Genomic DNA, 17,070 nt, shown 5'->3' on the forward strand with positions numbered 1-17,070 from the left:
GATGGCTGTTCTGAAATAATTTTTCAATAAAGAAAAAAAAACTAAGAACGGAAGTGACGTCTTATTTTTCGTAATACGTCATGCGTCACCGCCCAAAGGCGGTCGTTTTAAATTTTAAGCTAGTCTTTAGCAACAACAACTAGGCGACCATACAAAGTTTAAAGTAGCCATGGCGTCGTATCAATGTGCCTTACAATGTCCACACACTCTGTACCAATCTCCGGCTAAAGTATTTGCCAAACTTAAAAACAAAGTACAGGGCGAAGAACAAACGACGTGTAGAGTTGGACAATATGGAACGCGAGGTTGGAGCGGAAGAGACAATTTCTGGGACTCGAATGAACTTCAGCACAAGTTTGGTGAGGAAGAGGCTTTAACTATTTCGCCTATAAAAACTCCCCAAAAAAGCGTTGGTTATTCAAAGGCAGTGGAGCTCCCATATACAACCAACGCTTTACATCGATTCAAAACACCAATGGGACGTTTTTTGGGGTCGACGTATGAACCTCGCGTCTGCACGGACCCACGTTCAACAAGAGACCCTCGACAGATGATTGACAAAAACGTCGCCAGCTTGGAGAATGAAATCTCTCCTACTGACTCCTGCATGGCTTCAGTGTCCAATTTTTCCCCTGCGAAGAAGAAACAGCGGAGAAGAAAAGCAGAGGAGCTGAACAAGATTTGCTGCGATGCAAATGTCACATCAGAAATCGAAGATGACAACATTGATACAGTTGGGTATCACTGCACCCCAAAGAAAACACGTGAGATGGAAAGTAAGGCAATTTGAATACAGTGTTGCCTGAAACCTGCTTGTCATTTATGCAGTACTTATTTTAAGTAATCCATTAATATATTCGCAAAGGTTGCAGTGTCTCTTTGGAACGACTCATGTCTCCCGCTAAGATATTCGCTTTCATGAAAGAGAGAGTAACCAGAAGAGAGAGAGAACAAGACAACAGAGATTGCCAAGAACCAGGTGAACCCCCTGATGGAGGTAATGCTTAACCACAAAATTCTTTGCCTGATCATAAAATCAACAAGTGTTCGATGTGTTTATTATTGTTTATGATTAGTTGGATGTCATAGGCCGGAAATTGGGCCAGGAGTCACCCAGGGGTTTGCAGACAACCAGTCAGAAACACTCCATCACGAAGAGGACTCTCCCCTCAATGTCACGTCGGAGAATATTTTTTTCGATCCCATCCTCCTCAACGAGCCCTCCATCTCCATTCCAAAGAAACACAACTCACTGTTCAAGAACAAGCAAAAGGAAAACTTGACAAAAATACCCTATGTGAGTACAAGTTGAATAAAAATTAATTCCTCCTAAAGAAAAAAACATTATTTATTTTTGGTACTTTTGATAAGATTCATATTTATGAGGCACATCAGTTATAAGTGGAGAGGTTGTCACGAAAATAAAGTAACTTGTGAAATTATGATTTAAAATTCTCAAGAGTGACTATTATTTTTATAATATTACAATGTAATTTATTGTTGTTAAAATCAATCTACAGGCAGATTACATTTTTTGTTGTTGTTTTTTTCCTTGGCAGGAGAATGCTATTAATCTTAAAGAGTGGTTCCTGAGGAGTAATCATAATGGCATATTTGTGGAAGGAATCCGCATGTAAGTCATTTTTGTCATCTTTTTGAAAATGTTTTAGATATTTAGTTAAGTACATTCAGAATTTGTTTTTTTTTGTGTGTGTGTTTCATCTGGCACAGGGAGAACAGGACACCGTGGAACAGCAACATCATTGTGGAGAGAATTTCCAGCACTGTGTTGAAAACGTTGTCCGGCAATGTTTACATCTTGGTGGGGAAGATGAATCTGCACGTGAAGAGTGGTAAGATAAATGGAATACTGAATTGTAATGGTGTACCTAACGTTGCGTGTGATCCTTTCACTGACTCATGAGTCACATTTTGTTGTTAGACTTTCCCCGCTGGCTTTTGAGGATGTTTTCTCATGGATTCCCTGAAAATTGGAAAGCGCTTTACCACAAGTTTTTTGCAGAATTTAAAGAGTAAGAAGTTTTTTCTGCAAAATTTCAGACCCGTATATTCTTCTGACAATGTTACAATAAACGAGAAACAGTCAAGTAGGATAATAAATGAGCGACCGAGTGCCTTCTGTAACCTCAAAATCTTGCATGTTGGGGGACTGTCTTGGTTGGGACCCCCTTTATTTCAATGAAATAATAAAGGCTGGGTTTGATTTATGTTAGCAACAGGACAAAAGCAAACACCGTAAAGGCAAGTAAAACAACTGAGAAGTCTGCTCCCACCCCAAAAATAAAAAGACACAAGGAAGCCACTGTCCAGACGAGTAAGTAGAAGAAGGGAATAATTGATCAAATTTAAATATTGATCAATCTCCAGCATTTAACATTTCAACACACTCTTTTTCTGTAGCAAACACCAGCGCGTTTTTCCAAAAAGTGACCCGGAGCGGTCGGACGATCAAACCACCCCTGGAATACTGGAAAGGAGGCAGGATCTTCCTGGATGCAGACATGAATGCTACCATCTATGACGATTACAACAGCCCTAGCCTCAACTCCGTAAGTACAAACTAGTGATGCCATTGTTTTTCTTGTGTACATTTACAACAGATGCCCCAATGTGTGATGAATTTGTGATCATTTTTATTTGGCTTTTAGCAGGATGTTTCAAAAGTGGTGCCTCAGGAAAAGTCTAAAAAAACTGCCCAGGCTATCCCTCTCAGTGATAAAGGTAAATGTTAATTTGAGCAGCAAACGTTTGCCACCTTGAATAAACTCAAAGCAGTTCACTTAAAGTCACATAGACTTTTACCATGCCAATAAAGAAATCAAATCATAAAAAATAAAAATGACTGTATTTATGATTCTAGGTCACACACAAAGCGAATCCAGCAGAGATAGCGTTCCGTCATCGACACCGAAAAGAGACAAGAGGCCGCTTCGCAAGCGTAGTCAGTTTCAAAGTCTACCTGAAGCCAATCACTCTGTTTCACCCAAAGCAGCAGTGAAGATGCCGAGCCGCCACGCCGTCGATGAAGAGTCCAGAACTGACAATGCACTCCCGTCAAGTCAACCCAAGAAGCTCCCCCAACGGCGGTCCAAAGCAAAGCCGTGCAATGCTCCAGTTGGGTATCACTGCACCCCAAAGAAAACACGTGAGATGGAAAGTAAGGCAATTTGAATACAGTGTTGCCTGAAACCTGCTTGTCATTTATGCAGTACTTATTTTAAGTAATCCATTAATATATTCGCAAAGGTTGCAGTGTCTCTTTGGAACGACTCATGTCTCCCGCTAAGATATTCGCTTTCATGAAAGAGAGAGTAACCAGAAGAGAGAGAGAACAAGACAACAGAGATTGCCAAGAACCAGGTGAACCCCCTGATGGAGGTAATGCTTAACCACAAAATTCTTTGCCTGATCATAAAATCAACAAGTGTTCGATGTGTTTATTATTGTTTATGATTAGTTGGATGTCATAGGCCGGAAATTGGGCCAGGAGTCACCCAGGGGTTTGCAGACAACCAGTCAGAAACACTCCATCACGAAGAGGACTCTCCCCTCAATGTCACGTCGGAGAATATTTTTTTCGATCCCATCCTCCTCAACGAGCCCTCCATCTCCATTCCAAAGAAACACAACTCACTGTTCAAGAACAAGCAAAAGGAAAACTTGACAAAAATACCCTATGTGAGTACAAGTTGAATAAAAATTAATTCCTCCTAAAAAAAAAAACATTATTTATTTTTGGTACTTTTGATAAGATTCATATTTATGAGGCACATCAGTTATAAGTGGAGAGGTTGTCACGAAAATAAAGTAACTTGTGAAATTATGATTTAAAATTTTCAAGAGTGACTATTATTTTTATAATATTACAATGTAATTTATTGTTGTTAAAATCAATCTACAGGCAGATTACATTTTTTGTTGTTGTTTTTTTCCTTGGCAGGAGAATGCTATTAATCTTAAAGAGTGGTTCCTGAGGAGTAATCATAATGGCATATTTGTGGAAGGAATCCGCATGTAAGTCATTTTTGTCATCTTTTTGAAAATGTTTTAGATATTTAGTTAAGTACATTCAGAATTTGTTTTTTTTTGTGTGTGTGTTTCATCTGGCACAGGGAGAACAGGACACCGTGGAACAGCAACATCATTGTGGAGAGAATTTCCAGCACTGTGTTGAAAACGTTGTCCGGCAATGTTTACATCTTGGTGGGGAAGATGAATCTGCACGTGAAGAGTGGTAAGATAAATGGAATACTGAATTGTAATGGTGTACCTAACGTTGCGTGTGATCCTTTCACTGACTCATGAGTCACATTTTGTTGTTAGACTTTCCCCGCTGGCTTTTGAGGATGTTTTCTCATGGATTCCCTGAAAATTGGAAAGCGCTTTACCACAAGTTTTTTGCAGAATTTAAAGAGTAAGAAGTTTTTTCTGCAAAATTTCAGACCCGTATATTCTTCTGACAATGTTACAATAAACGAGAAACAGTCAAGTAGGATAATAAATGAGCGACCGAGTGCCTTCTGTAACCTCAAAATCTTGCATGTTGGGGGACTGTCTTGGTTGGGACCCCCTTTATTTCAATGAAATAATAAAGGCTGGGTTTGATTTATGTTAGCAACAGGACAAAAGCAAACACCGTAAAGGCAAGTAAAACAACTGAGAAGTCTGCTCCCACCCCAAAAATAAAAAGACACAAGGAAGCCACTGTCCAGACGAGTAAGTAGAAGAAGGGAATAATTGATCAAATTTAAATATTGATCAATCTCCAGCATTTAACATTTCAACACTCTCTTTTTCTGTAGCAAACACCAGCGCGTTTTTCCAAAAAGTGACCCGGAGCGGTCGGACGATCAAACCACCCCTGGAATACTGGAAAGGAGGCAGGATCTTCCTGGATGCAGACATGAATGCTACCATCTATGACGATTACAACAGCCCTAGCCTCAACTCCGTAAGTACAAACTAGTGATGCCATTGTTTTTCTTGTGTACATTTACAACAGATGCCCCAATGTGTGATGAATTTGTGATCATTTTTATTTGGCTTTTAGCAGGATGTTTCAAAAGTGGTGCCTCAGGAAAAGTCTAAAAAAACTGCCCAGGCTATCCCTCTCAGTGATAAAGGTAAATGTTAATTTGAGCAGCAAACGTTTGCCACCTTGAATAAACTCAAAGCAGTTCACTTAAAGTCACATAGACTTTTACCATGCCAATAAAGAAATCAAATCATAAAAAATAAAAATGACTGTATTTATGATTCTAGGTCACACACAAAGCGAATCCAGCAGAGATAGCGTTCCGTCATCGACACCGAAAAGAGACAAGAGGCCGCTTCGCAAGCGTAGTCAGTTTCAAAGTCTACCTGAAGCCAATCACTCTGTTTCACCCAAAGCAGCAGTGAAGATGCCGAGCCGCCACGCCGTCGATGAAGAGTCCAGAACTGACAATGCACTCCCGTCAAGTCAACCCAAGAAGCTCCCCCAACGGCGGTCCAAAGCAAAGCCGTGCAATGCTCCAGTTGGGTATCACTGCACCCCAAAGAAAACACGTGAGATGGAAAGTAAGGCAATTTGAATACAGTGTTGCCTGAAACCTGCTTGTCATTTATGCAGTACTTATTTTAAGTAATCCATTAATATATTCGCAAAGGTTGCAGTGTCTCTTTGGAACGACTCATGTCTCCCGCTAAGATATTCGCTTTCATGAAAGAGAGAGTAACCAGAAGAGAGAGAGAACAAGACAACAGAGATTGCCAAGAACCAGGTGAACCCCCTGATGGAGGTAATGCTTAACCACAAAATTCTTTGCCTGATCATAAAATCAACAAGTGTTCGATGTGTTTATTATTGTTTATGATTAGTTGGATGTCATAGGCCGGAAATTGGGCCAGGAGTCACCCAGGGGTTTGCAGACAACCAGTCAGAAACACTCCATCACGAAGAGGACTCTCCCCTCAATGTCACGTCGGAGAATATTTTTTTCGATCCCATCCTCCTCAACGAGCCCTCCATCTCCATTCCAAAGAAACACAACTCACTGTTCAAGAACAAGCAAAAGGAAAACTTGACAAAAATACCCTATGTGAGTACAAGTTGAATAAAAATTAATTCCTCCTAAAAAAAAAAACATTATTTATTTTTGGTACTTTTGATAAGATTCATATTTATGAGGCACATCAGTTATAAGTGGAGAGGTTGTCACGAAAATAAAGTAACTTGTGAAATTATGATTTAAAATTTTCAAGAGTGACTATTATTTTTATAATATTACAATGTAATTTATTGTTGTTAAAATCAATCTACAGGCAGATTACATTTTTTGTTGTTGTTTTTTTCCTTGGCAGGAGAATGCTATTAATCTTAAAGAGTGGTTCCTGAGGAGTAATCATAATGGCATATTTGTGGAAGGAATCCGCATGTAAGTCATTTTTGTCATCTTTTTGAAAATGTTTTAGATATTTAGTTAAGTACATTCAGAATTTGCTCACTTTCGAAGTTAAATGTATGGAAGGTATGGAAGTATGGAGCTATGGAAGTATGGAGCTATGGAGCTCTGGAAGTATGGAGCTATGGAGCTCCACACTTCCATAGGCAGGGAGGGTGCTGGAGCTCCACACTTCCATAGGCAGGGAGGGTGCTGGAGCTCCACACTTCCATAGGCAGGGAGGGTGCTGGAGCTCCACACTTCCATAGGCTGGGAGGGTGCTGGAGCTCCACACTTCCATAGGCAGGGAGGGTGCTGGAGCTCCACACTTCCATAGGCAGGGAGGGTGCTGGAGCTCCACACTTCCATAGGCAGGGAGGGTGCTGGAGCTCCACACTTCCATAGGCAGGGAGGGTGCTGGAGCTCCACACTTCCATAGGCAGGGAGGGTGCTGGAGCTCCACACTTCCATAGGCAGGGAGGGTGCTGGAGCTCCACACTTCCATAGGCAGGGAGGGTGCTGGAGCTCCACACTTCCATAGGCAGGGAGGGTGCTGGAGCTCCACACTTCCATAGGCAGGGAGGGTGCTGGAGCTCCACACTTCCATAGGCAGGGACGGTGCTGGAGCTCCACACTTCCATAGGCAGGGAGGGTGCTGGAGCTCCACACTTCCATAGGCAGGGAGGGTGCTGGAGCTCCACACTTCCATAGGCAGGGAGGGTGCTGGAGCTCCACACTTCCATAGGCAGGGAGGGTGCTGGAGCTCCACACTTCCATAGGCAGGGAGGGTGCTGGAGCTCCACACTTCCATAGGCAGGGAGGGTGCTGGAGCTCCACACTTCCATAGGCAGGGAGGGTGCTGGAGCTCCACACTTCCATAGGCAGGGAGGGTGCTGGAGCTCCACACTTCCATAGGCTGGGAGGGTGCTGGAGCTCCACACTTCCATAGGCAGGGAGGGTGCTGGAGCTCCACACTTCCATAGGCAGGGAGGGTGCTGGAGCTCCACACTTCCATAGGCAGGGAGGGTGCTGGAGCTCCACACTTCCATAGGCAGGGAGGGTGCTGGAGCTCCACACTTCCATAGGCAGGGAGGGTGCTGGAGCTCCACACTTCCATAGGCAGGGAGGGTGCTGGAGCTCCACACTTCCATAGGCACGGAGGGTGCTGGAGCTCCACACTTCCATAGCTCCAGGCACGGAGGGTGCTGGCACATCCACACTTCCAGCCACGGAGCATGCTGGCACTTCCACCTTGCTTGCTAAGTCGGCGTGATCTTGCCCAAAAAGTCCCTCCTCACCTCCAGCTGGAAGTGGAAAAAAATCCTCCACCTGCTTGGCCGAGGTTCTGGAAGCCAGCAGCTCGCAGAATGTTGCCAAAGTTTCACTGGAAGGAAAAGAAAAGAGAAGACCGAGTGCGCATTTCACCTACCGCCGAATGTCCACAAGAGGGAAGTGTCACTCCGTCGCAGAATCTGCGCCGACGCACTCGGCACCCTTCGAATTTATGGTGCCGGTGCGGGTGTTCTGGGTGCAAAAAGGCCGCCCAAGTGGTAGAAAAAAATCAGACTTCGTCTCTTAGGTCGAAATTAATGCCAAGTTTTGAATTGCGCTGGCAGGGGTGGACCAGGGCCCGTTAGAAGTGCTTAACCGAGGTCCTGGAAGCCTAACCCGGCGTGATCTTGTGCAAATAGCCGCTGCTGAGCTCCAGCTGGAAGTGTAAAAAGAACCGGGCTGGTTCAAAAAAAGAACCGGGCGACCCGGTAAAATTGCTTAGCCGAGGTCCTGGAAGCCTAACCCGGCGTGATCTTGTGCAAAAAGCCGCTCCCGAGCTCCAGCTGGAAGTGTAAAAAGAACCAGGCTGGATAAAAAAAAGAACCGGGCTGGATAAAAAAAAGAACCGGGCGGCCCGTTAAAATTGCTTAGCCGAGGTCCTGGAAGCCTAACACGGCGTGATCTTGTGCAAAAAGCCGCTCCCGAGCTCCAGCTGGAAGTGTAAAAAGAACCGGGCTGGATAAAAAAAGAACCGGGCTGGATAAAAAAAAGAACCGGGCGACCCGTTAAAATTGCTTAGCCGAGGTCCTGGAAGCCTAACACGGCGTGATCTTGTGCAAAAAGCCGCTCCAGAGCTCCAGCTGGAAGTGTAAAAAGAACCAGGCTGGATAAAAAAAAGAACCGGGCTGGATCAAAAAAGAACCGGGCGACCCGTTAAAATTGCTTAGCCGAGGTCCTGGAAGCCTAACACGGCGTGATCTTGTGCAAAAAGCCGCTCCCGAGCTCCAGCTGGAAGTGTAAAAAGAACCAGGCTGGATAAAAAAAAGAACCGGGCTGGATCAAAAAAGAACCGGGCGACCCGTTAAAATTGCTTAGCCGAGGTCCTGGAAGCCTAACCCGGCGTGATCTTGTGCAAAAAGCCGCTCCCGAGCTCCAGCTGGAAGTGTAAAAAGAACCAGGCTGGATAAAAAAAAGAACCGGGCTGGATCAAAAAAGAACCGGGCGGCCCGTTAAAATTGCTTAGCCGAGGTCCTGGAAGCCTAACCCGGCGTGATCTTGTGCAAAAAGCCGCTCCCGAGCTCCAGCTGGAAGTGTAAAAAGAACCAGGCTGGATAAAAAAAAGAACCGGGCTGGATCAAAAAAGAACCGGGCGGCCCGTTAAAATTGCTTAGCCGACGTCCTGGAAGCCTAACACGGCGTGATCTTGTGCAAAAAGCCGCTCCCGAGCTCCAGCTGGAAGTGTAAAAAGAACCAGGCTGGATAAAAAAAGAACCGGGCTGGATAAAAAAAAAAGAACCGGGCGACCCGTTAAAATCGCTTAGCCGAGGTCCTGGAAGCCTAACACGGCGTGATCTTGTGCAAAAAGCCGCTCCCGAGCTCCAGCTGGAAGTGTAAAAAGAACCGGGCTGGATAAAAAAAGAACCGGGCTGGATCAAAAAAGAACCGGGCGACCCGTTAAAATTGCTTAGCCGAGGTCCTGGAAGCCTAACACGGCGTGATCTTGTGCAAAAAGCCGCTCCCGAGCTCCAGCTGGAAGTGTAAAAAGAACCGGGCTGGATAAAAAAAAGAACCGGGCTGGTTCAAAAAAGAACCGGGCGACCCGTTAAAATTGCTTAGCCGAGGTCCTGGAAGCCTAACACGGGGTGATCTTGTGCAAAAAGCCGCTCCCGAGCTCCAGCTGGAAGTGTAAAAAGAACCGGGCTGGATAAAAAAAGAACCGGGCTGGATCAAAAAAGAACCGGGCGACCCGTTAAAATTGCTTAGCCGAGGTCCTGGAAGCCTAACACGGCGTGTTCTTGTGCAAAAAGCCGCTCCCGAGCTCCAGCTGGAAGTGTAAAAAGAACCGGGCTGGATAAAAAAAGAACCGGGCTGGATCAAAAAAAGAACCGGGCGACCCGTTAAAATTGCTTAGCCGACGTCCTGGAAGCCTAACACGGCGTGATCTTGTGCAAAAAGCCGCTCCCGAGCTCCAGCTGGAAGTGTAAAAAGAACCGGGCTGGATAAAAAAAAGAACCGGGCTGGATCAAAAAAGAACCGGGCGACCCGTTAAAATTGCTTAGCCGAGGTCCTGGAAGCCTAACACGGCGTGTTCTTGTGCAAAAAGCCGCTCCCGAGCTCCAGCTGGAAGTGTAAAAAGAACCGGGCTGGATAAAAAAAGAACCGGGCTGGATCAAAAAAAGAACCGGGCGACCCGTTAAAATTGCTTAGCCGACGTCCTGGAAGCCTAACACGGCGTGATCTTGTGCAAAAAGCCGCTCCCGAGCTCCAGCTGGAAGTGTAAAAAGAACCAGGCTGGATAAAAAAAGAACCGGGCTGGATAAAAAAAAAAGAACCGGGCGACCCGTTAAAATTGCTTAGCCGAGGTCCTGGAAGCCTAACACGGCGTGATCTTGTGCAAAAAGCCGCTCCCGAGCTCCAGCTGGAAGTGTAAAAAGAACCGGGCTGGATAAAAAAAAGAACCGGGCTGGATCAAAAAAGAACCGGGCGACCCGTTAAAATTGCTTAGCCGAGGTCCTGGAAGCCTAACACGGCGTGTTCTTGTGCAAAAAGCCGCTCCCGAGCTCCAGCTGGAAGTGTAAAAAGAACCGGGCTGGATAAAAAAAGAACCGGGCTGGATCAAAAAAAGAACCGGGCGACCCGTTAAAATTGCTTAGCCGACGTCCTGGAAGCCTAACACGGCGTGATCTTGTGCAAAAAGCCGCTCCCGAGCTCCAGCTGGAAGTGTAAAAAGAACCAGGCTGGATAAAAAAAGAACCGGGCTGGATAAAAAAAAAAGAACCGGGCGACCCGTTAAAATTGCTTAGCCGAGGTCCTGGAAGCCTAACACGGCGTGATCTTGTGCAAAAAGCCGCTCCCGAGCTCCAGCTGGAAGTGTAAAAAGAACCGGGCTGGATAAAAAAAAGAACCGGGCTGGATAAAAAATAGAACCGGACGACCCGTTAAAATTGCTTAGCCGAGGTCCTGGAAGCCTAACACGGCGTGATCTTGTGCAAAAAGCCGCTCCCGAGCTCCAGCTGGAAGTGTAAAAAGAACCGGGCTGGATAAAAAAAGAACCGGGCTGGATAAAAAAAAGAACCGGGCGACCCGTTAAAATTGCTTAGCCGAGGTCCTGGAAGCCTAACACGGCGTGATCTTGTGCAAAAAGCCGCTCCCGAGCTCCAGCTGGAAGTGTAAAAAGAACCGGGCTGGATAAAAAAAAGAACCGGGCTGGATCAAAAAAGAACCGGGCGACCCGTTAAAATTGCTTAGCCGAGGTCCTGGAAGCCTAACCCGGCGTGATCTTGCCCGAAATTCGGCCTCTATACTTCCATTTTAGGTACCAGGCGCTCATAGTGTGTTGGTCCCACTAGTCAGTGTACTGGTCCCACTCGCTAGTGTACTGGTCCCCCTAGTCAGTGTACTCATCCAGTTACCCCCCGTTTTCCAAAACACAATCGGCACGTATAAGGGGGGGACTCCTGAGAGAGATGAGGTATATGCCAGCGCAACACCAATCCGCTCCGCGCTGGTTCCCATGTCGGCTACGGATGAATAAAACCAGCCTGTCCCCCCTGGAGCTCACGAGACACGGAATTTTTTCTAAGTGCCAACGGCTCTTCCGAGCAAACGTGTCCGCTCCGGCTGGTTCCCCCGTCGGCCTCGAATGACGAAAAATGCCGGTCTCCGCCCGGAGCTCATGGCAAACGAAAAATTTTCTAAGTGCCAACGGCACTTGCGAGCGAATGTGTCCGCTCGGCGCTGGTTCCCGGGTCGAACCCGGAAGACGAAAAACGCCGGTCTCCGCCCGGAGCTCATGACAAACGAAAAATTTTCTAAGTGCCAACGGCACTTGCGAGCGAATGTGTCCGCTCGGTGCTGGTTCCCGGGTCGGACCCGGAAGACGAAAAACGCCGGTCCTCGCCTGGAGGTCCCAGCAAAATCGGCGAAAAAACGACTAAGTGTCAACAAGAGCATGTGGGTAAAATGTTGCTGGACAGCTTTTCACTAAAATCAATCAAACTTTCAGGTATGTGCAGTATATAATGATATAAATGTTTAAATTCTATTTTTATACTGTTATGAACTCATAATGTGGACAATACTCATTACTGGATTGGATATATTATCAATCAATGTCATTGCATGTCATATTATCACTGTCAATAATATTATTAGCAAGCTATAGCTATTGTACCTAGTTTGTCATTATGTTTTGTCTCATCCAACAGGAAATGGATTTATAGACGATGATGCAAAATATTTTGCAGAAGCTTTTTCTGTGAGTTCTTCGATCCGTTGACATCTGACCCTTGCATTCTTTTCTTACGATACAAATATTTTCACATTTAGGTCAACGTAAGTATTAAGGAATTAGACGTCAGCCATAATAAGTTTTGTGGACGAGGAGGAGAGTATCTAGGACTGTTGTTAGGTATGCTAGCATGTTTTTGTTAATGCGTTGGCATGACCGTTGGATAATAGCTGAAGGTTTATTCCTATTTTACATATTTACAGCAAATGCCGAGCATCTGGAGGTGCTGAATCTTTGTTGGAATCAACTCAGAATGAAAGGAGCTGTTGCGCTTTGCGCCGGACTCAAGGTACATGGGCCTTGGAGCCTTAAAATATAACACTTGAACGAATATAAATCGGCCCCGGTGTGAATATTGCTTCTCTCCATATTTAGGTGAATACAATGTTAAAGCACCTTGACCTATCATGGAATGGTTTTGGGAACGAAGGAGCCCTAGCTATAGGTGAAGCTCTGAAATTCAATCACACATTGGTGCACCTCAATCTCAACAACAATCGCATCACCAATGAAGGTGTCAGCTTGCTCTGCAGGGGTCTCGAATACAACGACACCCTACGGGTACTGATGGTGAGTAAACTAGTGGTAACCAGACGACAGTCTGATATAAAATCATGTTTCTAATTGTTCCCACAGCTGGCTTACAATTCACTAACAGTAGAGGGAGCGCTGTCCCTTCTCAATATGGTGAAGAAAATGTCGAAAACGACCTTGGAGGAGATTAATATATGCGTAAGTGAGAATAGACTCATCAATGATGTATTTTCCACTCCTTTTATTATTATCATTTTTGATCCGAGCAGAATGTATTGGTCAATGAAACCTTTTTACATCTGCTGGAGGTGACGAGCGAAGATCATCCTGATCTGGATGTGCAGTACGGAGGAGTTGGAGGGTTTATTGCTAAGAAACCAGTAAAACGCATCGACCCAATGAAAATCATCCAGGTTAGTTATATGTCTTCATGAAAAGTATATCCAATGTCTTATGATACATTTATTTTGCATTTATTGAAGGACTATCTGGATCAACACAAGCTACGTCTGTGGGATTTCTTCCGAAATATTGACAAAGATGCCACCATGCGAGTTTCTGTGGTCGATTTCAGGAACGCAATTCAGGTTTGACCAATGATTGGCCATATTTTTTAAACATCCACTATGGTTTATGGACCGTAAAGTGCGTTTATAAAGAACTGCCTTCTGGTCTATAAAAATAGAAGAAAGAGACTTTTAATATATTTCTTCTTTCCTTTTGGAATTTGAACAGCAATCAAGCATTCCCTTGGATCGATTTCAAATTGAGGAACTTATCCAAAGGCTCGATCGCGACGGGACGGGAATGGTGGACTACAGGTGACAATGTCTCATAATGTTGACATATATTTGTCTTTTTCATTGCTCTTCTCAGTGTATTGTCATAAAGCATGGAGAGGTGGCTATTCTCTCATCAAACAACTGTTTTTATTCGTCAATGATGTTGTCAAACAGTTTCATTTATGACTCGAAAACGTTATGTAGTCATACTCTGTGAGGTTTCTGTGTGGTACAGAAATTTAAAGAAACTTTAAATGTTTCACCAAATAAAGTTATTTTAGATTGATGATTAGATTTAGTTTATGTTTAATGTTTAGCTTGGTTCATTCTCTGCAGAGGACTGGTCGATACCAGAAAGCAGATGGTGCAGAATCACCGGCGACAACTGCGCAAGGTCGCATCCCGTCAGAAGAAAGAGAAGCACAAGAGCGATCGCATCCTCAAGACTTTCCAGAGCGCCGTGGAAGCGGTGACGCCGCACGGCTCGGTGGTCATATCTCCAGGAGACACCAAAGAAGATTCCACCGGTCCTCATCGCTTCTCGGCTACTCCTCTCAGCTCTTGGCACCATATTGTGATGTCAAATAGTGGTACGGTCTCCAACCCCAGCAGTGATCACCTGCCCATGTCGGCAGGGGTGACGCCAAGCCGATTCATCAAGTCTTCGAATTTGCACTCATGTTCTCAACCCAACCTGCTGAGTGGTTCTGCTCAGTCTGCCCAAGCACGGGCCGTACGCTCCGATCCAGAGATGGGCCACAGCAAGCTTAAGCGACCAATCGTCAACCACCTAACCAGGTCCAGATCTGCTCTTGACGCCACGCAGCTCGGGATTAACACCAAGAAAGAGAAGAAAGCTAAAGCAAAGAAACATGTGGCAAAATAACTCAAAGAATCCCAAATTATTTTAAAAAAATATTCATGATTAAATGCTTATAAATTCTCTCATGCATCATAGTGATCATAACACGTGCGCCCAAGGCAACTTTGATTGAGTCCGGGAGCTCATTCTTAGCGCCTTGCACAGGGTAAGCTTGCCTTGCCATTCTGCCAGTACCTTTGTCTTTCTTGTAGTCATCCGCGTCAATTTGCACAATGTCCTTATGAAGCAGATTCAGCATCGCGGAGTTATGGCCATCCACCTGTTTATTGGTGGCAAAAACGTGCAGAATATGCTTTGGACACATTTCCGGGCAAGTGTACCTCGTGGCAAGGAGAGCTCTGTCCAGTTCCGACAGTTCGTCAGACTTTTCTTTGACGCGGAGTCGGTTCAGCAGTTCGGCAAAGGCGATATCGTCTTTCTGCCGCATGATGTCGCTGAGTGTGATGGTTGTGAAGTTGTCACGCCAGTGGTCCAGCCGCGTGGGATCAATCACGCTGAATCAAAATCACAGCTACAGTCTCATTCGATATCCGCCGTCTGTGACTTAGCACTGCGCGCGGGCTGCAACAATCGCGATAAGCGGATATAACTCACGCGAGACTTGGCGTGGTGACGTAACTTTCCAACGCAACAATCAACCCCAAAATATACATTGATTTTTCCACATAAGGCACTGTGAAACACAACCGCTTGTCAAGAAAACATCAAAATGTATTTATTTTACGGTATGCTTAAGAATAATTAAAACCATTAAGTTCGAAATAATTGTGGCATCCACGCAAACGCGAGGGGAAAAAAAACTACAATATGACGCCATATCCTGTCTCCGTGCGCCACCGTCAAAATTTAGATGAAATAAAGACTTAACATTTTATTACAGTGATTGAAAGAATCAGAGTTGAATATAAAAAATAAATTCGACACAGCAACCGCCTCTTATGTTAAACCTCTTTACGCCTATTGAACTCCGGAGCCGAGCTGCAACCAAGGTAGTTGCTATTGTCCGTTTCGCTAATGCTAGCTCGTGGCGATGCTTCACAGAGAAAATGAACCAGGGCCTTTTTGATTCTCAAACGATTGTAATGAAAATGACTTCTTTTGTGAAACATCGCCGAAGCTACCAACCAAACAGCGCACACACGAGACAATCTGGGATTACACAAACAGCACAACCGTAAAGAGGATTAACACTTAAATATTTATACTCACTTTTTGGCAAATACGCGCAAGATCACAGCTACAGTCTCATTCGATATCCGCCGTCTGTGACTTAGCACTGCGCGCGGGCTGCAACAATCGCGATAAGCGGATATAACTCACGCGAGACTTGGCGTGGTGACGTAACTTTCCAACGCAACAATCAGCCCCAAAATATACATTGATTTTTCCACATAAGGCACTGTGAAACACAACCGCTTGTCAAGAAAACATCAAAATGTATTTATTTTACAGTATGCTTAAGAATAATTAAAACCATTAAGTTCGAAATAATTGTGGCATCCACGCAAACACGAGGGGAAAAAAACTACAATATGACGCCATATCCTGTCTCCGTGCGCCACCGTCAAAATTTCGATGAAATAAAGACTAAACATTTTATTACGATTATTGAAAGAATCAAAGTTGAATATAAAAAAAATAATTCGACACAGCAACAGCCTCTTATGTTAAACCTCTTTACGCCTATTGAACTCCGGAGCCGAGCTGCAACCAAGGTAGTTGCTTTTGGACGTTTCGCTAATGCTAGCTCGTGGCGATGCTTCACAGAGAAAATGAACCAGGGCCTTTTTGATTCTCAAACGATTGTAATGAAAATGACTTCTTTTGTGAAACATCGCCGAAGCTACCAACCAAACGGCACACACACGAGACAATCTGGGATTACACAAACAGCACAACCGTAAACAGGATTAACACTTAAATATTTATACTCACTTTTTGGCAAATACGCGCAAGATCACAGCTACAGTCTCATTCGATATCCGCCGACTGTGACTTAGCACTGCGCGCGGGCTGCAACAATCGCGATGAGCGGATATAACTCACGCGAGACTTGGCGTGGTGACGTAACTTTCCAACGCAACAATCAGCCCCAAAATATACATTGATTTTTCAACATAAGGCACTGTGAAACACAACCGCTTGTCAAGATGCGTTGTTTGTCAAGGAAACATCAAAATGTATTTATTTAACAGTATGCTTAAGAATAATTAAAACCATTAAGTTCGAAATAATTGTGGTATCCACGCAAACACGAGGGGGAAAAAAAACTACAATATGACGCCATATCCTGTCTCCGTGCGCCACCGTCAAAATTTCGATGAAATAAAGACTTAACATTTTATTACGATTATTGAAAGAATCAAAGTTATATATAAAAAAAATAATTCGACACAGCAACCACCTCTTATGTTAAACCTCTTTACGCCTATTGAACTCCGGAGCCGAGCTCCAACCAAGGTAGTTGCTATTGTCCGTTTCGCTAATGCTAGCTCGTGGCGATGCTACACAGAGAAATTGAACCAGGGCTTTTTTGATTCTCAAACGATTGTAATGAAAATGACTTCTTTTGTGAACATCGCCGAAGCTACCAACCAAACAGCGCACACACGAGACAATCTGGGATTACACAAACAGCACAACCGT

At 44.6% G+C, this 17,070-nt stretch overlaps 2 protein-coding genes across 11 annotated transcripts; both read left to right on the plus strand.

Moving 5' to 3' along the window:
* The first annotated feature begins 139 nt into the window (after nucleotides 1–139).
* LOC147038525 (uncharacterized) lies at nucleotides 140–12,631 on the plus strand. 10 transcript variants are annotated; one of them, XM_085905006.1, is made up of 25 exons: nucleotides 140–776; nucleotides 866–997; nucleotides 1,077–1,297; nucleotides 1,560–1,633; nucleotides 1,732–1,853; nucleotides 1,943–2,033; nucleotides 2,235–2,335; nucleotides 2,422–2,570; nucleotides 2,670–2,742; nucleotides 2,882–3,178; nucleotides 3,268–3,399; nucleotides 3,479–3,699; nucleotides 3,962–4,035; nucleotides 4,134–4,255; nucleotides 4,345–4,435; nucleotides 4,637–4,737; nucleotides 4,824–4,972; nucleotides 5,072–5,144; nucleotides 5,284–5,580; nucleotides 5,670–5,801; nucleotides 5,881–6,101; nucleotides 6,364–6,437; nucleotides 12,143–12,192; nucleotides 12,429–12,514; nucleotides 12,601–12,631. In XM_085905006.1, exons 1-23 carry the CDS (start codon nucleotides 170–172, stop codon nucleotides 12,162–12,164), a joined length of 3,576 nt encoding a protein of 1,191 aa, XP_085761132.1. In that variant the 5' UTR covers nucleotides 140–169; the 3' UTR covers nucleotides 12,165–12,192; nucleotides 12,429–12,514; nucleotides 12,601–12,631. The 10 variants fall into 10 exon arrangements, with proteins under 10 accessions (XP_085761132.1, XP_085761131.1, XP_085761138.1 ...); XM_085905005.1 differs by lacking the exon at nucleotides 12,601–12,631 and adding an exon at nucleotides 12,264–12,345 and having other exon boundaries at nucleotides 12,429–12,489; XM_085905012.1 differs by lacking the exon at nucleotides 12,601–12,631 and adding an exon at nucleotides 12,264–12,345 and having other exon boundaries at nucleotides 5,670–5,783; nucleotides 12,429–12,489.
* Nucleotides 12,632–13,229: 598 nt separating this feature from the next.
* LOC147038526 (uncharacterized) lies at nucleotides 13,230–14,480 on the plus strand. The gene is made up of 3 exons (XM_085905016.1): nucleotides 13,230–13,346; nucleotides 13,495–13,580; nucleotides 13,878–14,480. Exons 1-3 carry the CDS (start codon nucleotides 13,308–13,310, stop codon nucleotides 14,425–14,427), a joined length of 675 nt encoding a protein of 224 aa, XP_085761142.1. The 5' UTR covers nucleotides 13,230–13,307; the 3' UTR covers nucleotides 14,428–14,480.
* The last annotated feature ends 2,590 nt before the right edge of the window (nucleotides 14,481–17,070 follow it).

This window comes from Syngnathus leptorhynchus, unplaced genomic scaffold, assembly GCF_054491065.1.
Source record: "Syngnathus leptorhynchus isolate UIUO unplaced genomic scaffold, UIUO_Slep HiC_scaffold_51, whole genome shotgun sequence".
NCBI classification, from domain to species: domain Eukaryota; kingdom Metazoa; phylum Chordata; class Actinopteri; order Syngnathiformes; family Syngnathidae; genus Syngnathus; species Syngnathus leptorhynchus.